This window comes from Lampris incognitus, chromosome 12, assembly GCF_029633865.1.
Source record: "Lampris incognitus isolate fLamInc1 chromosome 12, fLamInc1.hap2, whole genome shotgun sequence".
Classification (NCBI taxonomy): Eukaryota; Metazoa; Chordata; class Actinopteri; order Lampriformes; family Lampridae; genus Lampris; species Lampris incognitus.
Genome location: NC_079222.1, coordinates 13,022,146 through 13,047,717, shown reverse-complemented (window position 1 = coordinate 13,047,717; position 25,572 = coordinate 13,022,146). Strand labels below are relative to the sequence as shown.

Sequence of the window (25,572 nt, the reverse complement as noted above, 5' to 3'; positions counted from 1 at the left end):
CTCCCAGCCGCCGCGAGAGCTCAGGATATACTTCACACGCGATTATTCTCAAAAACAAGGCGGCAGCCGAGCGTGCGACCTGTCAGTGCCGCCCGCTCGCTCGTGCCAAACTGTAAAGAGAGAAATGTTGTGATACGTTTAAGGGAGTGCTTTTGGAGTTTTACTCTTCCTCTTCATATTCAGAAAAAAATCCATTCATTTTGAATGTCTTCTAAAATAGTATTCATTAGTTAAGTTCTCTTACATATTTAATATCTCCACTTCATTACACCCTACTTGGGATTTTAGGAGATTTTTTTTTTTTTAATTTTTATATTGGAAAAAAATTACAAAGGATAATTTGAATGTTTGTGCGTATGCGTGTGTGTGTGTTTAGATGTCTGAAGTATATGGAGTGGTGGCTAGGCTCTTTGAAGTCCTGTTAATGTGCTGTAATGAATCTGAGATGAGAGGGTGGGTAATTACATGGAGACTCCCACTGAGCTCTCTGCAGGCTCCAAAAGCCAAGACTACTCCACCCTTACGAACACACACATACACCCACACCCACACAAACACTCTCACATATGCAGAAGTTTACTAAAGGCCCAGACACAAATACATATTTTGAACCTTATCCACAACACAGACAGATATGCACACGTGTGCACACATTTTGTCGGTCTGTCTCAGTGCACAGTGTATTGATGGGGGGATGTTAACAGCAGAGTCAGCTTCCCTACTAATGTGCATCCTCTGTCTTCCTATAGAGAAGTTCCTGGGGAACCAGGTGTACAGCTACGGCCAGCTGCTCTCCGTCAGCTTCACCTCCGAGACCAGAGAGCTTCTCCCGAACCGCATTACTTTGCTCTTGGAAGCGCCGAGGGTCACCTTGTCAGCTGAACTCCTGCCCCACCCCGTGGTTGACCACAAACCCGGCCCTGCACCCCAACGTACCTTTAACATCAGGTATACAGTGAAATATATATATATACACCCATTATCCAAACCCCTTATCCTGCTCTCTGTCGCTCCTCTCCTCTCTCGCTACATATATATACATATATATACACACACATACATATACATACATATATACATATATACACACACACATACACACACACATATATATATAATATACATACACACACACATATATATGTATGTATGTATGTGTGTGTGTGTGTGTGTATGTATATATACATATATATGTTTGTGTATATATATGTGTGTGTGTGTGTGTGTGTGTGTATATATATATATTTATATATGTCACTTGTCATCTAGGCCAAATGCCAGGTTAAGAGTGGAAAGATGAGCCAGCTCCTCACATGAGCTAGCTAGCTTCCATGGAGGTGTGGCAGATACACAGCAGCATCATTACATGTCAAATTTTATATTTCATGCATCTGCTAACACTTCCACTGTATGCAGGGTGACTCACAATGAGTGAGAAACAATTTTGGGACCACCCTCGTTGCAAGTAACCAAGGGGTGCAAGGGTCAGAGGTATGTGGAGCTGGAGGGAAAATATCCCTTTGATGCCGGAGTGATCATGTAAGACAGCAGCACTGGGTAGAAATAATTATACGTGTTATTTCCTAAGAAAGAGCATATTCAAGCACATTTCTAAGGGAGGGCATATTCACACAAGTATGACGGGCGGAGGACAGGGGGGGCAATAGTTCCTCCTTGAAAAGATGTGTTTTCAGTCAGTGGCCTGAGATGCTGGTAACTACTAAGCTGAAATTCAGTCTACCATTTGGGGAGCCTGGTTAGACGAGAGGCAAGTCCAGGTGCAGCGATGACCAGATACACCAGGTAGCGTTATGAAATGGAGAGCTGAGTCATGAATAGAGGGCACTGCTCCTTCTGCAGCCCTGTGTGCCAGCACCAAAGCTTTGACTTAGAGACAAGTGGCAATAAATGGCCATTTGAAGGGGTGTGTGGAGGGTGGGATGTTTGACTTTGGAGAGGTTGAAGACGTGGCACGCTGCAGGTTTCTGCATGAACTGTGAGGGGAGGGGAGGTTATTTCAGCGGGGCTGGCCCGGAAGGAGATACAGCATTAAAGACAGGTGATCATTAAGGGTCAAACAAGAAGTCCCTGTGCAGGCGTCCGGGTAGCATAGCAGTCTATTCCGTTGCCTACCAACATGGGGATCGTCGGTTCGAATCCCCCCGTTCCTTCCGGCGTGGTCGGGCATCCCTACGGACACAGTTGGCCATGTCTGCGGGTAGGAAGCCGGATGTGGGTATGTGTCCCGGTCACTGCACTAGCGCCTCCTCTGGTCGGTCGCGGTGCTTGTTCGGGGGGGGATGGCGCGATCCTCCCACGTGCTATGTCCCCCTGGCGAGACTTCTCACTGTCAGGTGAAAAGCGGCTGGTGACTCCACATGCATCGGAGGAGGCATGTGGTGGAGCAACAACCGGGATAGCTCGGAAGTGTGGGGCAATTGACCGAATACAATAGGGGAAAAGAAGGAGGGGAAAAAAATAGAAGCCCCTGAGCATGAAAGTGTCTGATCCAGAAAACTCACAAGCTTGGGTCGTGGCAGCAGTTTCTGCCACACGTGGTATTAAGAAGTGTAAAATTACACCAAGGTAGGTGGTGGTCTGAGCAGGACGCTATATTGAGCTGTTGATAATGATGAGAGGTCTTCATGGAGATAACGTTCAGCCGGGGACAAACAGCAGCTCAGTCAAAATGAAAATGACTCTACTCGGGCTCGGAGGACATCAAACAGGAGGTGTCACCTGAACAAGCGGAGATGTGTGCTGCTTGAAGCCGTCAGGGGCCCGGGATAAAAAGGCAGCGTTGACAGTCATTGGCATAGCAGTCGCCGCATACCAGAAATACCCCGTCCCCTGATCCAGTGCTCACACCTGTCTCTCGGCACCCTAGTAAATTATCTGGCTCTCCGGATTTGTTCCTTAAGCCGAAAGGTTCCAGAGTTATAAGTGTGCCTGACCTATCTTCTGAATAACGTCTGGTTTATGTTATGTTTTAACAGGATAGAAACTGAAGAAACCAAGTTAAAAAAAATCAATAAGAAGGCTCTTGTTCAGTCTTAGTCAGGGGTGACATTCGGAAATATCAGAAATCAGTCATCTTTTTTATGTCCGAAGCTCGACTGTCGTGTGACTTTGTAGTGAGAGATACGGGACCATTGTCTGAGTAGCTAATGTTATATACTATCACATCACAGACTCTGATTGGATGGTAAATGGTACATTGACTGCATTTATGTGGCACTTTTCCAGTCTAGCGACCACTCAAAGTGCTTTACAGCGGATGCCTCGCATTCACCCGTTCACACACACACACACATCCGTACACTGATGGCGGAGGCTGCCATGCGAGGCACCCACCTGCTCATCAGGAGCAGTTAAGGGTTCGGCGTCTTGCTCAAGGACACTTCGACGCCGCCCAGTGATTGGATGCTTAACACTGACATTGTAAAATCGTTGTTTTTGCACCGGTTCAGCAGAGCTAAAGTGAACTCGTCTGAATCGTGTTCTTAGTGAACCAACGACCCAGAAAAACAAGCTGACACATCAAAAATGATTAATAGCTTTTATCTAAAGAATGGTTGGTTTGAGCTGGTCAAAGGTAGAGAAGATCTTATTTTTTATGTTATTTTATTTATTAATTTATTTATTTTGGGGGGATTTCACCACAGTAGTACTTTGCCAATTACCCCACTCTTCCGAGCCGTCCCCGTCACTGCTCCACCCCCTCTGCCGATCCGGGGAGGGCTGCAGACTACCACATGCCTCCTCCGATACATGTGGAGTCACCAGTCGCTTCTTTTCACCTGATAGTCTCTTAACAGCATCTTTGTCGGTGGCGTTTCAGTGAAATCCTACCTCAAATGAAACTGCCATGGACAATATCAAGTGATAGAATACAAGGGAGCGGCCCAGAAGCAATACTGGTAGGGTGCATATATATATATAGATATAGATATATGTTAGATGTAGATATATATAGAGATATATAGCTATAGATATATGGATATAGATAATTAGTTGGAAGCCAGAATCATGAGGTGCTTCGCATCCAAAATGTCAAACCTACTATAAGAAATACTACTATGGGGGCGTCCAGGTAGCGTAGCAGGGGTCGCCTGTTTGAATCCGCATGTTACCTCTGGCTTGGAGGGGTGTCCCTACAGTTACAATTGGACGTGTCTGCGGGTGAGAAGCCGGATGTGGGTATGTGTCTACGTGTCCTAGTCGCTGCACTAGCCCCTCCTCTGGTCAGTCGGGGCGCCTGTTTGGGGGGGGGGACTGGGGGGAAGAGTGTGATCCTCCCACGTGCAACGTCCCTCTGACAAAACTCGTCACTGTCAGGTGAAAAGTAGCGGTTGGCGGCTCCACATGTATTGGAGGAGGCATGTGGTAGTCTGGCGGCACGGTGTCGCTGTGGTTAGTGTGGTCACCTCACAGCAACAAGGTCCCGGGTTCGAGCCCCGGGGTAGTCCAAACTTGGGGGTCGTTCAGGGTCGTCCTCTGTGTGGAGTTTGCATGTTCTCCCCATGTATGTGTCGGTTTCCTTCCGGGGGCTCCGGTGTCCTCCCACAGTCCAAAGACATGTAGGTCAGGTGAATCAGCATTACCAAATTGTCCCTAGGTATGAATGTGTGTGTGTGTGTGTGTGTGTGTGTGTGTGTGTGTGTGTGTGTGTGTGTGTGTGTGTGTGTGTGTGTGTGTGTGCGTGCGTGCGTGTGTGGGCCCTGTTTGATGGCCTGGCAGCCTGTCCAGGGTGTCTCCCCGCCTGCCGCCAAATGACTGCTGCGATAGGCTCTTGCATCACCGCGACCCTAAGAGCAGGATAAGGGGTTAGGATAATGGATGGATGGATGTGGTAGTCTGCAGCCCTCCCTGGATCAGCAGAGGGTGTGCTAGCAGCGACTGGGGCAGCTCGGAAGAGTGGTGTAATTTGCTGGGTACAATTGTGGAGGAAAAGGGGGAAAGAAAAAAAAGTACAAATATGATAGCACCTTAAGAATATGTATAAAAGGTCCCATACATATTGGAACGCAGGATGTCTGTGTGCAAATAAAGATATTTGACAGGGAAAAGAAAAAAAAAACACTACAGCAGGGATATGATACATTCACAGTTGCCAGGTGGCTGTAGTTGCCTGTGTTGACTCAATGCATTTTTCTCAGTGGAGTGCTGTCATTGCGAGACTGTCCTCACAGCACCGCGGGTATCAGCAGGGTTTGGTATGTAGGCACCAGTCTTGAAGCGAAACACTAACGAGAGCACATACCGAGAGTTAGTGCTGCAGACGCATCACTCCCCCTCCATACCTGTGCACCAGCAGCTTTTGTCAGAGTCAGCAGTTTCACCAGGTCCCTCTCTGCCCTGCATCTCTGCTCGTTCCCAGGCTGTCCCTAAAAGATGAGAGGAAGTCGAAACTCTCAGCGTGACCTTTTAATTTTGACTAATAATCTTCACACCTCTGCAGCAAACGTTAACACAAATCCCTCAAAGCTATGCAGATGTAGTGGGTAAAGCTGACCAACAATACTTCATCAAGAGCAGACCTTCACCTCTTTGTGGAGGCGATAAACACAATACCTGCAGCCTGTTTAGCTCTTCATCAGCTGCTTTTAGATGAAGGATCTGTGGGCTTTAGAACCTCTGTAGCACTTTTGTTTTTGTGATTGTTGTGAAAAATTACTTTTTATGAGCATTTGAACTGGACTGCCATTTATATTGGCAGATTATTTGTATATCAGAACACAGACATAGTAGCCTGGATTCATGAAATAGTGAGACCTTGACACCAGAAACACTGACATACAGTCAATGTCTGTGATGTTAATATTGACAAGACTGATTCACAGTCCATATTGGCGATATTACTCTGGGTCAAAACACGCTGCGACCACTGTAAGCACACCAGCACTAGTGGGAGGTGTTACTTGCAGAACTTGTTCACTGCATTGTAAAGGGGGGGGGGGGGTCCTCGCTAACAGAAGACCCATCGAGTTATCAGAAGTCCTCTTTCAGCTGATATGTGAATTTATGAAATGACTAATATTGGACTTTGCATCCAGGTAAAGGATGTGGATATTTGGATAGGATATTTGGGCGGCACGGTGTCACAGTGGTTAGCACTGTCGCCTCACAGCAAGAAGGTCCTGGGTTCGAATCCTGGGTTTTCTCCGGGTGCTCCGGTTTCCCCCACCATCAAAAAGACATGCCTGTTAGGGTTCGCAGTCCTGTCTATGCCCCTGACCGAGGCATGGCAAGACGGACTGGCGTTGGTCCCCAGGTGCTGCACGGTGGCTGCCCACTGCTCCTAGCTACACAGCTAGGATGAGTTAAATGCAGAGCATAATTTCCCTACGGGGATCAATAAAGTGTCTCAATATCAAAAATAAATAAATAAACAACATGCAGCTTTATGCAATCTCTGCTGAGAACCTGCGATGGATTTTGACCAACGCCAACTATTGATGGCAGGAAGCGTTGCCAAATTGGACATTTTTTTCATGCAAAAAACAAGAAAATATTCAACATATATAGATTGATCCGGTGATGTTTTAAGAGTATATTGTGGTGATACACAGTTGATGGTAGATTCACCAGGGGCTGCTGCTCCTTTAAGGCAGACGTTCGGAGGGCTGACGTAGGCACTGCTTAGAGTTTCCGGGGCGGAGCCATGTTTGCAGCAGCCTAGCGGTTAACTGGTTGCCACGAGAGATTGTGCTGTATCGATGTTGTTTTGTGTGGCGAGTAAACGGAATCGACTCGACTCGATCTCCCCGTCTCCCCATTCCTGCACTCCCACAATATAACATATTATCTTCAATTATACCTTTAACCTTAGTTAAAAACGTAATCCATTATTCGCAGCAGCTGTAGCTTTTAATTCCCCCATCGACCACGTTTTGTGGTGTATACACGGCTCTTTCATTGACCAAACCTGCCTGATCCAGTTAACAGCTGTGGGAGGAGGCTGGAGTCTGTTTCAGCGGGCAGTAGGCAGAAGGTCGCCAGACACCCTGGACAGGTCACCAGACCATAGCAGGGCCCGCACACACTAACTCGGCTAAGATGCATGTTTGTGGACTTTGGGGAAAACCTACAGTGCCTAGAGGAAAACCATATGCCCATATGGTGGACATCCAAAAAAGAGCTGGGAACGAACCCTCCTCCAAAAAAATAAAAAATAAAAAAGTTCTCAAAACAACTGAGAGAGTTACTGGAAACGTTCCTTTTGTAATAAACCCTGTGCTCTTGCTGGACAGCAACAGTGCTGACATCTGTGATCCCCTGAATACAACACTGGCTTAAAAATGAAATTGGGGGGTGTCTGGGTGGTGGGGTGGTTCCATTGCCTACCAACACGGGGATCAGCGGTTCAAATCCCCATGTTACCTCCGGCTTGGTCAGGCATCCCTACAGACAATTGGCCGTTTCTGTATCTGCGGGTGGGAAGCCGGATGTGGGTGTGTGTCCTGTTCGCTGCAGTGGTGCCTCCTCTGGTCAGTCGGGGCGCCTGTTGGGAGGGGGGGGGGGGCGTGATCCTCCCACGCGCTACGTCCCCCTGGTGAAACGCCTCACTGTCAGGTGAAAAGAAGCGGCTGGCGGCTCCACATGTATCAGAGGAGGCATGCGGTAGTTTGCAGCAGAGCAGGTGGAGCAGCGACGGGGACGGCTCGGAAGAGTGGGGTAAATGGCCTGCTACAATCGAGGAGAAAAAGGGGACCCCCCCCCGAAAAAAAAACAACAACAAAAACAAAACAAAAGAAATCAGTCCTTTATCAGCTGATAAATGATCATATTGAAGACAGTCGTTCGTGTGTGTGTGTGTTTGTGTGTGTGTGTGTGAGAGAGAGAGAGAGAGAGAGAGAGAGAGAGAGAGAGAGAGAGAGAGAGAGAGAGAGAGAGAGAGAGAGACAGATAGAGAGAGAGACAGATAGAGAGAGAGACAGACAGACAGAAAGACAGACAGACAGACAGAGCGAGAGACAGACAGACAGACAGAGCGAGAGACAGACAGACAGACAGAGCGAGAGACAGAGACAGACAGACAGACAGAGAGAGAGAGAGAGAGAGAGAGAGAGAGAGAGAGAGAGAGAGAGAGAGAGAGAGAGAGAGAGAGACCGAGAGAGAGAGACCGAGAGAGAGAGACCGAGAGAGAGAGAGCATATAAAAACCACATGAGGGACAGGACTAGGCTCATCATATTTGGTGCAAATGAGTTTTTAAAATGTGTAGCATGATGTGCTTGCTGCACATCCACCTGAGGCCTGGCACGTTTTGCATCTCTTCCTCTTTTAGCCCTGGCTAGTTACACTAGAGGATGAGGACTTTAGATTGCTTAATTCAATTACCATGGGATATTGGATGAGTATTTGTTTATCTTTTTTAGTGATTATGATCTGACACAAACAATCTCAGACATAGATAGAGAGGTAAATAATACACACACACACACACACACACACACAAACTCACCTCAGGGAATTGCACGTGGAAATAAAATTAAAACTTCATTATTGAAACTATGTGCAGGGCAAGCTGATAATGCTTACTCCTGTTTGTTATATTTATATTTACAAACATGTATTCAGATGCTGGAAATGTGTTGTCATTTTTTTAATATTTCCATATCATAACCTCCAGAACAAGATCCACATTCATAATTGTAATGAACATTTGTAATACACGGCTCTCAACATGAATAAGTTTGTATATAAATAAATATGTTTAGTTTAATAAATCTCTAGCCCTTCATTTATTTCGAGCAATTGTTCCATATGCCTGAAATTGCAAATCTGGGTTAGGATATTTGCAAATGTTGTCAGTCCTCTGGCACGTCTTGATTTTCAGACGCGAGGCACTTTCTGAAAGGCACTGTGGCCCATTTCCTGGCGCTGTACAAAACATATGAATACCCAGCAGGCAGGGGTGCCAATCAGAGAGTCAATTTTCAAGTTGAGAAACATAGAAACTGGACTGGAAATATACTGAGAACTAGACAAGCCCAAAACTTGAGACATTTGAATAAAAACTTGTTATAATATTTGCAATCGTACACGCATTCACACATTTTCTTATTTCTATCTTATAGATAGGAATCAGAATACGACAGGTCTACAGTTTTGAGTGCACATTTCTGGCTTGTGAGTATGCACTCGCATCTTGTTCTGTGCACATTCTGAGGTGTGAAGTCTGTTTCCATGATGGCGGGGCACGTGCAGCAGGCGCATCCTCCTCTCTGTTTCTCTGCACCACAGTCCCAGTCCTAGTGTTGGCAAGTGCTGTCGTCATTGAGATTTGGATGTTACCAGAACTCTTCTAAGCTTGGGGCATCCGGGTAGGGTGGTGGTCTATTCCGTTGCCTACCAACACGAGGATCACCGGTTTGAACCCCCGTGTTACAGCCCGGCTTGTTAGGGCGTCCCTGTGGACACAATTGGCCGTGTCTGCGAGTGGGAAGCCGGATGTGGGTATTTGTCGTGGTCGCTGCGCTAGTGCCTCCCGCCTCCTCGCACCTCCTCTGGTCTGTCGGGGCACCTGTACAGGTGGGGGTGGGGTGGGGGGGGGACTGGGGGAAATAGCGTGATCCTCCCATGTGCTACGTCCCCCTGGTGAAACTCCTCACTGTCAGGTGAAAAGAAGCGGCTGGCGACTCCACAGGTATCGGAGGAGACATGTGGTAGTCTGCAGCGGAGCGGGTGGAACAGCGACGGGGACGGCTCGGAAGGGTGGGGTAAATGGCCAGCTACAACTGGTGAGAAAAAGTGGGGGGGGGGGACAACCTTTTCTAAGCTCTTGGAAGGACAGCTGCCTCTTGCAGAGCCCGGAGCAGTCCACTCAGGAAAGATCTCCGTCAAAATGACATAGACTGACGCATGCAAGATGCCGGAGAAAAGGATTAAAGGTCAATACATGTCAACACTTACCGCTGTGAGGACCCTATGATGTTGCTGTTGACGTCAAACCTGCTTGGGCTGCAAAGAGGAAATAAGTATTGGTTTGACAGTGACCTCTTTTCCCTATTTCTTCTCCAGTCTTACAGCCGGCTCAAACTGATGTAAACAATATTGGTTTGACATGAATGTGGAAGGGGAACTGCATACAGCATAACGACTTTTTTTCATTTTCATATGTGCATTGCATTAATTAGGCCAAGCAATGAAGGTTTTACACAGAAAAAAATACTTGATCAGTGTTTTCAAAAATTGAAAAACAAGTTATCACTGAACATAACACAATTTAATTTTTTTTCTTTAATTTTTCCCCACAAAACAAATCATGGTTAATAATACATGAATTTACTGGTACTTTTTGTGCATTTATTTAATATGCAGTCCATGGTACGCATTGTTATAAGCGGTATTAGGAAAAATAGTTTATTTAATAATAATAATAATTAATATAATATAATAATTTAATAATAATAATTTAATAATAATATAATAGTTTACTGACCTGTTATTGGTTACTTAACGTTTTATCACGGCGACTTGCACTGGCATTGTAATATGTAATATGTGACACAACACACTGCATACGGCATGTATATATGATTGTGGTTCAGTTGTGTATGACATACAAAGCACCAACGTTAGTGTAAATATATGTACACTATACGTTTATTATACAGCATATATGAATGTATGTGTACAAATTGACAAAGGTATAGAGTATGACAAAGATAAGGACAATGTTGAGTATCTATATAGACCAACTGCTGTAGAGGCAAGTTGGCATGAGATATAGTATGCCATAGGATATGCCAGCAGAAAAAGCAGATAAATACACATGTGCAAAATAGTCATTACTGTAGGTTCCAGCATAGGTGCATGAGCAATGGCGCAAGTGAAGCACCTGCATAACAAACATTATGCTTTTGCTCCCCCACTTTTTTATTAATTCGATAACTAAATATTTGACTTTCAATGTATATAACTGTACGGAACAGTCTTTAACAAAGCCATGTTGTTTTCTGATCCCCCTGATCAGTTACAATCTATCTGCCACATGTGCACTAACAGGACACAGCTCTGTTATGTTGCTGTTATAGTGAGGGTCCATCTGTGAATACAGATATTGGGGGGGGGGGTCTTATGGCATTGTGACAGCCTGTCTTACTCTTCCCTCTAGTGACTGCACACCAGTAATGAGTTTCTATCCATCCCAGGCTGGAGGGGGCCTTTGGTTCCTCCTCCTGAGTGCACTGAAGCCTGGGGGACAGGGACTGTCATTAAGTGGACCCTCCATAGAGAAGAGCTCTACATATGTCATTAGAAAGCCATAGATCGTCCCACTTTTCTGAAAAAAATGCACAGACACTCATGAACATACATACAGCACACATACTTATTCAGCACTCACACACACTCACACACACACACACTTGCCTGCTGGTAGTCCATCGAGTCCGATGGTGACATCCCTCCTCATTAACGGTGTGTTATTTGATGACTGTAGAGTCAAATTCTTGATCCACAAGTTTTATTGTACGTTGGGCATATGACGTCTTAGTTAGTGGGGACAGGCATGGTTGTGTGTCTCCTTAGTCTTTTTTTCACATTCTTCTCCATTTCCAGCTGTTCTATACCACTGTGGCAGATCTCCCGCTAGTTGGAACAGTTGATGGCAGTTTGCTCCAGTCCCAAGGGGTCGATAAAACACGTCTTAAGTGATGTTTTTAGCCGGTCTTTGTATGGCTTCTTCTGACTACCTGCAGCTCACATGAAGCTGTCCATACAGGACTTGACGTGGCAGGCCTTCTTGAGGCATCCTGGTGGCATGCCCAAGCCGGCGCGGTTGGTGTTCAGTGACCATGGCTTCTATGTTCTTGCACTTTGTTCTAGCAAGAATCTAAGCATGGGGAACACGGTCACGCCACGTGATCCCCAGGATTGGCTGCAGACACCTTATGTGGAACCGCTCCAGCAACCTTCGGTGGCCACTGTATGTGGCCCAGGCTTCACAGCTGTATAGGAGAGTTGTGATGCAGACGGCTTTGTAAGTGGTAATTTTGGTGTGCAGGTGGAGAGAGAAGAGAAGGATAAGAGAGAGATATACTTTATTAATCCCTGTGGGGAAATTCATCCTCTGCATTAAACCCATCCTAGCCATGTAGCTAGGAGCAGTGAGCAGCCGCCGTACAGCACTCAGGGAAAGTGCTTAGAGGTGTTTGTCTTGGAAGACCTTACGTTGGAGTTTGCCGAAGGCTACATAGGCTTGTTTGATTCTGTTGTGAATTTCGTGATCAGTGTTGCATCCCCCAGGAAGGATGCTGCCCAGGCATTTGAAAGATGGAACAACTGAGAGTGGTTGGTGTTCTGTAGTGAAGACAGGCAAAGTGGGTGGGGGGCTGGACCTCCACTGGCATAACACCTCAGTCTTGGTGGTGTTAACTAATAGATCCAGCCTGCTGTAGGCAAGGACGGTTTGCAGGTCTTCTGGTGTGTGAGCTACAAGAGGACAGTCATCAGCATATTTCAGCTAAAGGACCTGCACTGCTGACAACTTGGTGGTTGCCTGTAACCTTCATTTAATGTTTGATAGGGGCAATGGGGCAATTTTGATTATGCCATCAAGGATCGTCCGACAGTTATTATTGAAATTATCCGCTAAATAATTTACAGAGAGATCCTTCTGGTTAAGGGTATTACTAGCCGGAGCCAGACCGAGAGAGGATACGGGTAGATGGCTTGTGAGCAGGGAGCAGGAGTAGGGTATGAAAAATCACAGCTTTGTGCTCAGAGACATTACAATTTAGCAGTTCAGTATTATTAAGAAAAACATTATAAGACAACACCAGATCAGGAGTTTGTCCCTTATTATGAGTTGGCTCCTTAGCAGATTGTTCAAGATTAAAAGACTCAAAGAGGTTAATAAAATCAGTGATAACGCAAGACATGGAAGGGCAGAAAACATCTCATCTCATCTCATCTTCAGCCACTTTTCCGGGGTCGGGTCACGGTGGCAGCAAGCCAAGTAGGGCACTCCAGACGTCCCTCTCCCCAGCAACGCCCTCCAGCTCCTCCTGGGGGGATCCCAAGGCGTTCCCAGGCCAGATTAGACATGTAGTCCCTCCAACGAGTTCTGGGTCTACCCCGGGGTCTCCTCCCAGTTGGCCGTGCCTGGTAAACCTCCAAAGGAAGGCTCCCAGGAGGCATCCTAATCAGATGCCTGAACCATCTCAACTGGCTCCGTTCAATGCGAAGGAGCAGCAGCTCTACTCCAACCTCCCTCCAGATGTCCGAGTGGAAGGGCAGAAAACATGTATATTAAAATCACCAAGGATACGAACTCTGCCGTATTTGCTCACAATAAAAGAAAGAAGTTCAGAAAATTCTTGAATAAAACTAGTGTTAGTCTTAGGTGGTCTATATATTAAAACTGAGTATTAGATGGTGACCAAGGGGCTGTTCAGTCTCACGGGGGTCTGCTGAAAGCAGCTGCCACTGAATTCCAGTCGCTAGCGACCATGTACCCTGTGCCACTGATGTGCACGGCTCTGGCAAGGAGCTTCTAGGCCATTCTACCCTGCTCCCATCACCGGATTCCCCAACGCCACCAGGCTTCAACCTGGATGTAAGACCAGATATTGTGCACCATGGTTAGAGGTGGAGACCTACACACTGAGGACTGCACACAGGGGGTATGCAGTCCTCAGTAGCACTGTCTTTGCCATGACAGGTTGGTCCTGGTGGCAAGGGCTTATACCCAGGATGACCAGTCACCCATCATGACTGCAGGAGGCTGCCGGAAACTCCAGACTGTTGAAGAACCACCTTACGTGTGCTGCCAAACACGTTGCTTTTCTCTCAGGGTGTGCTCCCCTGGCCTTTGTCTCAACAGACTTCCCACAAGGCAGCGGGGCAGTGGTTGGCCATGAACGGCCTCTGGAGACCACTACAGCTCCGAGCTCCACTACCAAGTTTGCCTGAGGCCACAAGGCGCCCAGTTACCGTGTGTGGCCACGAGGAGGCGTGGCAGAGGCCTTGGCAAAGGAGAGGCTATGTACTGGCAGGGGAAAGCTTACTCACTGGGCTACTTCCTTGTTCCAAGAGCTCGCCAGCGGTAGCAAGCTGTAAGCAAGAGGTTAGAAAAGCAGGCGGTAAGCAAGCATGTGTCTTCCCTCTAACTACCGCACTACTGCGCTAGACACATCACATCACTCTGTGCGAGCGAAACACACACACACACACACACACACACACACACACACACACATATCAAGTAGGTAAAGATAGTGCTGGGCTCCCCCTCACCCCGACAGTTATGTAGTTAGGTCATCGAGGCTCCGCCAGGAAACAGTGTGGAAGGGATTTTACCTGCAACCTCTGTATTGCTGTTGCTCTTTTGTTTGTGAGTATTTTTGCACTTGTGTGTGTGTGTTTTTTTTTTTGTATGTGAGTGTCATGCAGGTGTGTATGTGTATCTCAGTCTCAGTTTGAATGTTTATGTGTGTGTTTGTGTCTGTATTTGTACATGTGTGTTTTTGTGTGTTTGTCTGTCTGTCTGTATGATTGTACATTTCTGTGTGTGTGTCTGTTTGCATGTCTGTATAATTGTACGTGTGTGTTTTTGTGTATCTGTCTCAGTTTGAATGTTTGTGTGTGTATTTGTACATGTGTGTGTTTTTGTGTGTTTGTCTGTCTGTCTGTATGATTGTACATTTCTGTGTGTGTGTTTGTATCATTGTACACATGTGTGTGTGTCTGATTGTACGTGTGTGTGTGTGTGTGTGTGTGCTGGGCTCTTCTTCCCTGATGATATCCTTTCATCCTGGTGGGGCAGGTTTAATTACAGCACGCCTCTCCTGGCTCTGCTTGGTTCTGATTAAAGGGGACACCGGCGCTGCATAGGGAACGCATGTTGGTTCACTTCCATGCACACTCTGCTTCTCATACACACTCTGCTTCTCATACACACTCTGCTTCTCATGCACACTCTACTTCTCATGCACACTCTGCTTCTCATACACACTCTGCTTCTCATACACACTCTGCTTCTCATACAAACTCTGCTTCTCATGCACACTCTGCTTCTCATGCACACTCTACTTCTCATGCACACTCTGCTTCTCATACACACTCTGCTTCTCATACACACTCTGCTTCTCATACACACTCTGCTTCTCATACACACTCTGCTTCTCATGCACACTCTACTTCTTATGCACACTCTGCTTCTCATGCACACTCTACTTCTTATGCACACTCTGCTTCTCATGCACACTCTGCTTCTCATGCACACTCTGCTTCTCATACACACTCTGCTTCTCATACACACTCTGCTTCTCATACAAACTCTGCTTCTCATGCACACTCTGCTTCTCATGCACACTCTACTTCTCATACACACTCTGCTTCTCATACACACTCTGCTTCTCATACACACTCTGCTTCTCATACACACTCTGCTTCTCATACACACTCTGCTTCTCATGCACACTCTACTTCTTATGCACACTCTGCTTCTCATGCACACTCTACTTCTTATGCACACTCTGCTTCTCATGCACACTCTGCTTCTCATGCACACTCTGCTTCTCATACACACTCTGCTTCTCATACACACTCTGCTTCTCATACACACTCTGCTTCTCATACACACTGCTTCTCGTGCACACTCTGCTTCTCATACACACTCTGCTTCTCATACACACACTGCTTCTCATACACACTCTGCTTCTCATGCACACTCTACTTCTTATGCACACTCTGCTTCTCATACACACTCTACTTCTCATACACACTCTGCTTCTCATACACACTCTGCTTCTCATACACACTCTACTTCTTATGCACACTCTGCTTCTCATACACACTCTGCTTCTTATGCACACTCTGCTTCTCGTGCACACTCTGCTTCTCATGCACACTCTGCTTCTTATGCACACTCTGCTTCTTATGCACACTCTACTTCTTATGCACACTCTGCTTCTTATGCACACTCTACTTCTTATGCACACTCTGCTTCTCATGCACACTCTGCTTCTTATGCACACTCTGCTTCTCATGCACACTCTGCTTCTTATGCACACTCTACTTCTTATGCACACTCTGCTTCTTATGCACACTCTACTTCTTATGCACACTCTGCTTCTCATGCACACTCTACTTCTTATGCACACTCTGCTTCTTATGCACACTCTGCTTCTTATGCACACTGTGCTTCTCATGCACACTCGGCTTCTCGCTGTCCAGTGAGCTCCACTGCTGTGGCTTTGAGGTCCAGTTTGTAATCACTTTCCATTTTACGGTGGCTACATGTCAGGCCAGGGAACACACACCAACAAAAAAGTCCATGTAGCCTGCCGGCACTGGCAATGTACACAATGTTAACACAGACATCTGCACTTACAGTAATGTACACAGACGGGTATGTATACTGCCGTACTTCTGTTCGAGTCCCCGTGTTACCTCCGGCTTGGTTGAGCATCCGTATAGACACAATTGGCTGTGTCTGCGGGTGGGAAGCTGAGTGTGAGTATGTGTGATGGTCACTGGCGCCTCCTCTGGTCGGTCGGGGTGCCTGTTCGGGGGGGGGGGGACTTGGGGGAATTGTGTGATCCTCCCACTAGCTACGTCTCCCTGGCAAAACTCCTCCCTGTAAGGTGAAAAGAAGCAGCTGGCAACTCATGTATGTATGGGAGGAGGCATGTGGTAGTCTGTGGAGCAGCGACCGGGACAGCTCGGAAAGTGGGGTAGTTGGCCAAGTACAATTGGGGAGAAAAGGGGGGGGGGATTGCACACATATGAATACACACGTGTGTGCAGTCATGCACACACCTACACACAAATGTACATTTGAGCACACATTCACGCAGCGCAGACCACGCCATCCTCGTTGTCCTCCAGGTAAATGAATCCATAAAGCGAGCCAGTTCATAGGTCGGGTTAAGTTAAGCCACACCACATTCAGAGCGGAGGACATTTAACTGACATCTTTTTCCGCGCTCACTCACATCGAGTCAGTAGCGCTTTGAAATGAGAATTATTTGCAGTTTGGTGCATTTGAAAATTACATTTTCAGTGCTGCAAACGCTGCATGATCCATTTAGACATGGTACAGCCGGGGTTAAACTCACAACAGTATATCTGCTGAGACAAACTGGGATTGGTGTCAGTTCATATTAAATTCATTCAGTTCAGAATGTGGATTTTCTTCAAATTTCAAAAATCTTTACCGACAAATGGTTCACACACATATACAATAAGTAAGGACATTATTTTTACTTAAAACTCCCTCATTGAATGAATTACAATTTTAATTTTCATAATTAATTGAGTTTATTAAAAATAATTGTCCCCAGCCATTAAAAGAAGAAAATAAAAAAATGCATAGCAAATCAGTTAGGCAGTCTTGTACAAGTACAGCATGATATAAAACACACTTTTCAAGAACAAGTATGGCCCACCTATCATCGTTGCGATGTCATAAAGTAAACTGCCTTTCTGTGGTGAAAACACAATTAATGTGTTTAAAAGTAAGTCACAGTTAATGGCTGTTGAGCAAGGTAGTACAAAATGTGAACAACTGGTTTTAGTGTGCAAAGTTCAATACTTAAAGAATAAAAATCACCAATTTTCAACCTCATCTCTCTCGATCTGCACATGAAATCTATACCTGATGTTTGCAGATGACATTGTGATCTGTAGCGAGAGTAGGGTGCAGGTTGAGGAGAGCCTGGAGAGGTGGAGGTATGCACTAGAGAGAGGAGCAATGAAAGTCAGTAGGAGCAAGACGGAATACATATTTGCGAATGAGACGGAGGACAGTGGAATGGTGGGGATGCAAGGAGTGGAGGTGACAAAGGCATATGAGTTTAAATACTTTGGGTCAACTGTCCAATGTAACGGGGAGTGGGGAAGAGAGGTAAAGAAGAGAGTGCAGGCAGGGTGGAGTGGGTGGAGAAGAGTGTCAGGAGTCATTTGCGACAGAAGGGTACCAGCAAGAGTTAAAGTGAATGTTTACAAGATGGTTGTGAGACCAGCTATGTTATATGGTGTGGAGACAGTGGCACTGATGAAAAGACAGGAGGTGGAGCTGGAGGTGGCAGAGTTGAAGATGCTAAGATTTTCATTGGGAGTGACGAAGAAGGACATGATTAGGAACGAGTACATTAGAGGGACAGCTCAGGTTGGACGGTTTGGAGACAAAGCAAGAGAGGTAAGTTTCAGATGGTTTGAGCATGTGTAGAGGAGAGATGCTGGGTATATTGGGAGAAGGATGCTGAATATGGAGCTACCAGGGAAGAGGAGAAGAGGAAGGCCAAAGAGGAGGTTTATGGTTGTGGTGAAAGAGGACATGCAGGTGGCTGGTGTGACAGAGGAAGCTGCAGAGGACAGGAAGAGATGGAAATGGATGATCCACTCTGGCGACCCCTAACGGGAGTAGCCGAGAGTAGTAGTAGTAGTAGTAGTAGTAGTAGTAGTAGTAGTAGATTTGTTCATGATTGTTTCTGCATCTTTGCAGTGGCAGTCAAACTGCGTCTTTTTCTGGCCAGCTCAGCACAGCTTCTAATACTCATTAACACTTTACATTAAATACAGGTAACAGGTGTTAGGCAATATTTAATAAGGCCCTTATTAGTCCTTATAAAATGCTAATAAACATTATGTGTTAATAAGAATACAATAAGCATTAGTTAATTGGTAACAAGGCCATCATAAGTCACTACTTTTGCTTGTGGACTGTCAAATTAATTTTAATAACTTTTAATCATGAGGGTCCTTAGATGCTACGTGCAACGTTTTTTGCAGATTAGATTTAAAGAAGACTGTGTAAAAGTAGGTTTTGCATATTTTGCAAGCGCCACCTAGAGATCAAAATGTTTATGATGATATTATTAACAATTATATAGTCTTATTAACACATAATATTGTTAGTAAGCATTTTATGAGGACTTAGAAGGACTTTATTACCTATTAACTAACATGCACTTAATGTAAAGCATTACCTAATACGATAATCTACTCTAAACATGCTGTTCAAAAAACACACCCTCATTTGCTTGGCTAAGCTAAGCTTCCGATGGTAGAAATGGCATTCCACAACACTAGTGCAGAGGATTTTATGGGTGACAATACAAAGCACAATGCATTGTGGTCCATGTAAGCACTGTGGGAAAGACTCTGTGAGCAGAATAACACCGATTTCTCTGTCAAAATAGTACACAGTGAGGACTTTATTGCTTCAGCCTACTACAGTACTCATCAGTAAGTGCACATACACGTAAGAATTGGTGAATTTTCCCATTAACATTACTGACCATGTGAAATGATGGTGGATTGTTGAATAAAATAATATTTTACAAATGAGTGCAGTAGTAAGAATAAAAAGTGTTTTGCAGACAACCTTCTTTCAAGCCTCTCTCATATTTGTTTATCAGTGGGTTTTCAGATTGGACATTTTGTCAAAATCTCCAGTTGAAGGGCATCCGGGTAGCATAGCGGTCTATTCCATTGCCTACTGACACGGGGATCACCGGTTCAAATCCCTGTGTTACGTCCGGCTTGGTCGGGCGTCCCTACAGACACAATTGGCCATGTCTGCGGGTGGGAAGCCGGATGTGGGTATGCGTCCTGGTTGCTGCACTACCGCCTCCTCTGGTCGGTCAGAGCACCTGTTTGGGGGGGAGTGGGGGGAATAGCGTGATCCTCCCATGTGCTACATAACCCTGGCGAAACTCCTCACTGTCAGGTGAAAAGAAGCAGCTGGTGACTCCACATGTATCGGAGGAGGCATGTGGTAGTCTGCAGCCCTCCCTGGATCGGCAGAGCGGGTGGAGCAGCGACCGGGACGGCTCAGAAGAGTGGGGTAATTGGCCAAGTACAACTGGGGAGAAAAAAGGGGGGAGGAAAAAAATTTCCAATTGAAGTTTTGCATTCTACTTATGAGATATCCATCTCTAACAATCATGCCAACTTGAGAAATGAAAAAAAATAATGTTTTGGTTTTTTTTAGATTCAGGTATTAGCTGTTCATTTTACTACAAATTAAGATGTGTTGCCCTTTAAAGCATTAGTTCAACAGTTTGTGCCATTCTCAGTTTGTGTGAGAGTGACATGGTCTGGCACATGGTGATGTTGAATATGTTGGTTTTTAGCAGAGGGCACAGACACATTAAGATACATTAAGAGGATTAATATAAATGTTCACTAATTCTGTATTTTCATTTTAGCCGAATACTTTCCATGCATTTCTCTCTTAGTTGAGTCCCAGGCATTACACACATACATCATTCAGGGTAGTGGAGCCATGTTTGAAATCCAGCTAATCTCTTGAGAAAGCATGCCGGTTATCCGTATCTCAACTACCTCTGGATATCTGCAACCGCGAGCTGTGGCCATCGTAGTGAAACCTTGAGCTGTGGTAATCATTACAAAAAGGGAGGGAAGTGCTCTTTTTTTGTCCAAGTACACTATGTATGTCTACATTTGCTCTCACAATTTGCAAATACATTTCGTGACTTCTACGTTATCTCGACTCGTACCTCGAGTCCCAAGTCACAATGTGTAGACCGAGTCAAGTCCAAGTCATTTCCATGTTTCCCTCATACTTATTGTGTACACTCTGTAAACTTCATACAGCATGTATGTATGTATTGCTGTGTACAGTCAATCACTGAATCATTGTGTTGTGTTTTGTGGCATAGCATCCAGCAGATGATACTGCACTCTCATGCAGGGAGTTGTTTATGCTGTACCAGTATGCATGATGTTTGTTTTCCTTCTTTCTTTTATGTTCCCTGCTGTTTGGCCAGACTTCAGGAAGGGGAGAGGGGATTTAAGTCTTCACTCTCTACCTTTGACTTCCAGCGCCTCCTCGCCAGCTTGACAGCTCTCAGAATCAGCAATGCAGGTGGACACAACTGTAAGTTTTTGTGTGTGTCTGGGCATTCTGGTATGTATATATGTCTATGTATTTGTGTGTGCACGCATGATGCATGGTGTGGTGAGAGTAGGGTAAGGATAAGTCCAAAGGCCCTGACTGACAGGGGACCTCAGAAAATATTGAAAAATAAGGTTAAAGGAACAGTCGGTAAAACAATTCTTGAGTGAACCATAGGAGCCAGTAGAAAGTTGCTACAATATCAGCAACCGCCTCTTTTAGCAACGGTGGCCCGCAAGTGACTCTGATAGCATCTCACAATGTTGCATGCTACCCTTATGCAGAATTCTCCAGAACTACCAAGTTAAAATGTAATCCTATTACAAAACACTGTGTAGTATCTGTAATGAATCAAATATGGCTATATACTCAGTGACAATGCTGCTCACCCATTAAACAGAAGCATGGCCAGCTTGTCTTGATGCATGCTCCAGGTAATAATATAATCCAGGTAAGGAAATCAAAGAAAGTTGGGTCAGTTCATCTAAACGAGATCCAGGTTACGAAGCTGTTAGAACAGCTAGTATTCCCAGATCCTCTTTGAATAGTACACATGGCCATTACAATTCTAGTTATGGTCACCGTAAATAGCATATGAAACCGATCGTTAGCTGGGCTCGTTATGCAACTGTATTGCTTATAAGGGTGGGGACACCTGCAGTCAGCTGAGACTGAAGAGGTCACTTAGATGAGTGATGAAACATTTCTCTCAATAAACATTGTGTCCAGATGAACTGATTCAACTTCCTGTCATGGCCAGCTTGGCATTAGTTTGTAAGCCTGAAAAGCCACAAAGTTTTGGCCCATCTCAAAGGTTATATATATATATATATGTTGCTCTACTTTGAAGTGGCATTTATCACTTAACTTGGTTGCCTAATGGAAAGGATTTTTGGATTTAGTGCCATGTTGCAAAGCTGGCTCCTCCATATTGGAAAGAAACACATAGTGAGATGAGGGGTTTTGTGGAAGGACATTGGACTCATATAAAGGACAGTGTCTTCAAGTGGTTTGTTTACAAAAATAAAGACAGGAATGGACTGGGCCAGGGAAAAAAACCCAGCCCAGAACAGACTCGTAGCTAGGCCAAAATTTTAACTGAGGTCCAGAAACATCAGCAGATTTATTTTATAGCTGTGCAATTTTATTTTATCTTTATTTCTAATTTTTTTTTAAAAAATTTCCCCAAGAATATTTGAGTTTCAGACATATTATTTCCTACAAACAGCAAGTTGACTTTTAGGACAAATAGTTTAAATTATTCTGGGAAAGAAAAAAATGATTCCCGTGGACCCACCACCCGTGGGGATGAGCATTGGAAAGATATAAAAAAGAAGTACTTTAAAAAATGCAGTATTTAACTGGGAGCCAATGAAGTTGCTGAAGGGTAGGGATGATGTGCTCCTAGGACTGCATGTGGCAGAGAATTCTTTCAGCCAAATTCTGGACATACTGTAGTCTTTTTGTCCCCCGAGTGGGTACACCAGGGAGAAGAGCATTATAGTAATCTAGCCGGGATGTGCTGGGATGTAACAAAGGCATGAATAAGAGTTTCTGCAATGGAGTGGAAAAGAGAGTGGTGTAGTCTGGAGATGGTCTTCAGGTGGAAAAATTTAATTTTGGTGATGCTTTTGAGATGTGTCTCAAAACAGAGGGTGGAGTCTAAAGTTACTCCAAGATTGTTGACCTCAGCAACAGAAGATGTAATAAAAACCAGGGATGGGTAAATTTAGATGGGAGACTTTGTGAAGTGTGGCTGGGGAGTCAATGAGGATATCTTTAATTTATCCTGATTAAGTTGCAAGTCATCCAACCATTAATATCTTTTAAAATAGTCTGTCTGGTTGGATGGTGTTAGAGTGTCTCATATCTTGGTGTGTGTGTGTGTGTGTGTGTGTGTGTGTGTGTGTATTCATGTGTTTTATCACCATAGCCGTGAAAATTGAGGCCATTTCGATGAATTATATGTCCAAGAGGGAAGATGTAAATTATGAACAGTAATGGTCCAAGAACTGTGCCCTGGGGGACACCATGGGGAAGGCAGGATGTGGGAGACTTAAAGCTGCTAATGGAAACAAACTGTTGTGTAGCTATGAGGTAGGACTTGAACCATGATAATGGAGTCTCAGTGACACCAAATAGGTTTTCTAACTGGTTCAGGAGAAAATTATAACAAATCATATCAAAAGCAGCTTTGAGATCTAACAGGATAAGTATGTTGACGTAGCCAGAGTCAGCAGCTACAAACAGGTCATTGATAACTTTGGTAAGGGCAGTTTCAGTACTGTGTTTTGCCCTGGACCTAGACTGAGACTCTTCCCTTAAGATGTTGTTGGACATATATGATCCTGGAGCTGACTGGCTACAGTTCGCTCAAGGAGTTTGTTGAGAAATGGGCGATTGGAGATTGGTATGTAGTTCTTATAGTACATATAGTACTCCAGGTCAGTTCCAGCCAGTTTTTTTTTTTTAGCGGCCATTTTTGAAACTAGAGGGAATAAAAATAAATCATGCTCATTCACACACACACATAATGTGAAATGTCAGTCTGAGAAGGAGGAAATTACTGAGGTCCAGACCTTGGCGACCTCATAGCTGGCTATGGGTGTGGCCCGGAATGCAGATTTTGAAAGCCAGAAATCTGGCAAAGCTATCATTTGATATGATAATTCTTTTCAATGTCCCCTGATACATGGTGGTCATTTTTTAAAGTTTATCATTGTTTTTAAGTTCAATGTTATTGTCATATGTATTTAGAATACAATTTATAATACAATGACATTATTGTGCTCTGGCTGTGGCTCTGTCTGTCTGTCTGCCTGTCTGTCTGTCTGTCTGTCTGTCTGTCTGTCTCTCTCTATGGCCTTAACACAAGGGACACAATAAAAAAAAAAACCCCACAAAGGCAAGGACCCAAAAAAAAGCCCAAAATGTTATTGTTAGTACCAGTAACCCTTGAGTTGTCAGTGCAGTATATTTTACCTAGGCTCATAATTCCTGGCAGTGCCCCTGTGTGCACGTGTATTATTCTGCTTTTGCTGTGTCAATAATGTAAATGAATATAGATCAGGGTGTTCAATGTGCAGCGAGATTCCAAGATATTGTGTAACCTAGACAATATTGTATCTTTGACAGCTTTCTGCTTTTTTATCTCCAGTCAATTTGCATTTACATAAAGCAAATCTGACCTTTTCCAAATCCCTGTCTTGTCTCATGGCTATCGGTTCCATTGCAGTCATGTTGGGACTTACTACAGCAATTCATTAATTAGCCTCCTGCCTTGATGACCCTGATTAGCTGGAGCTGCTCCCTTATAAGAGATTTACTGTGGAAACCCCGTTTGCCCTTGCTGAAAGTCCTTCCACTGGAAGTTGCTTGCTCCTGTTTTTCCTCAGCTCGGCACCGTACAGCCTGTCATTCACACAATGTGAATTTAGTTGGCAGGTTCCTGATGGGACATCATTAATTTTACTTCACTTACATACCTATGCCCCGGTTCAAAGCATTCAGATTTTAAAGGCTTTCATGAAATGATGATGAAATGATGCCCGAAGTGCCTGAAAGTCCTTTAGTGCCAGACCGGGTCGGTTGCAAATTGGAGTCTCGCCTGCTTTTCCGTTTGTTTACTTGGCGTATTTTCTTCTTTTGGCCTTCAAAACACACACTGCACACCCAGGAGGAGGGAAAGTAAAGTGAAGAAAACAAATAATTACGATCTTAGCCAACTGATCAAGCAGACTGGCTAAGACCACGAGCAAGCATGGAGACTGGCTAAGACCACTAGCAAGCACGGCATCACAGCACACGAGAAAAATAACCTCCTCAGACGAAGATAGCTTTTATTCTTAATTTGACACTTTCCCAAATATATGTGTAACACCTCCTGTATTTTTAGGCTACCTGGTGCCCTCCTCAACGTTACTCGTGTATTTATTTATTTGTTTTTGAATTAGACAGGTTTTACCAAGGGGGCCATTATGGATTGTTGTTGAATGGTGTGCAGTGTACTGTGGGACAGCTAGATTAAGTCAGCTAACATGAACCACTCTCAAAACTGTGTGTCATTGTGTGTGTGTGTGTGTGTGTGTGTGTGTCTGTGTGTGTGTGTGTGTGTATGCCTTTGTTTCAGTACATACTTAATGGTGTGTCATAATTTAAATAACGTTATCATGTAACCATCTCCATTTAATGCTACTTTAATTGATTCACCACCTAGTTTTGTTTTTTTTTGGGTTTAGATATACATAAGCCTCACACTGAAAGTATTGTGTTGGACAGCCCGTATAGTTCCTGTGATTTAATGACCCTGACAGCAGGATAAGCAGTTCAGATAATGGATGGATTAATGCATCCAGGCAGTTGATGACTTATTCCAATGCAGCTCTACAAGTAACAGCGCATTTATTCTCAGAAGGAAGATTCAAGATTCAAGACGTAACTAACAAGTGCTTCAATCCTGGTCTAATTTTAATCATGTCCCCCCCCCCCTTTCCCCCTAATTGCACTTGGCCAATCACCCCGTCCTCCCAAGCTGTCCCGGTCGCGCTCCACCCCCTCCGCCAAGCCAGGGAGGGCTGCAGACTACCACATGTCTCCTCCGATACATGTGGAGTCACCAGCCGCTTCTTTTCACCTGACAGTGAGGAGTTTCACCAGGGGGACATAGCGCATGAGGATCACGCTGTTCCCCTCAGT

General features: G+C 44.9%; 1 protein-coding gene across 1 annotated transcript in view; it reads left to right on the top strand.

Moving 5' to 3' along the window:
* The window catches only part of lamc3 (laminin, gamma 3), a 168,902-nt gene that overhangs the window by 92,833 nt on the left and 50,497 nt on the right, over positions 1–25,572 (top strand). Inside the window, exons 10-11 of the mRNA XM_056291207.1 lie at positions 750–948; positions 20,750–20,859. Coding sequence (XP_056147182.1) covers positions 750–948; positions 20,750–20,859 — 309 coding nt within the window. The remainder of the gene's footprint in view (positions 1–749; positions 949–20,749; positions 20,860–25,572) is intronic.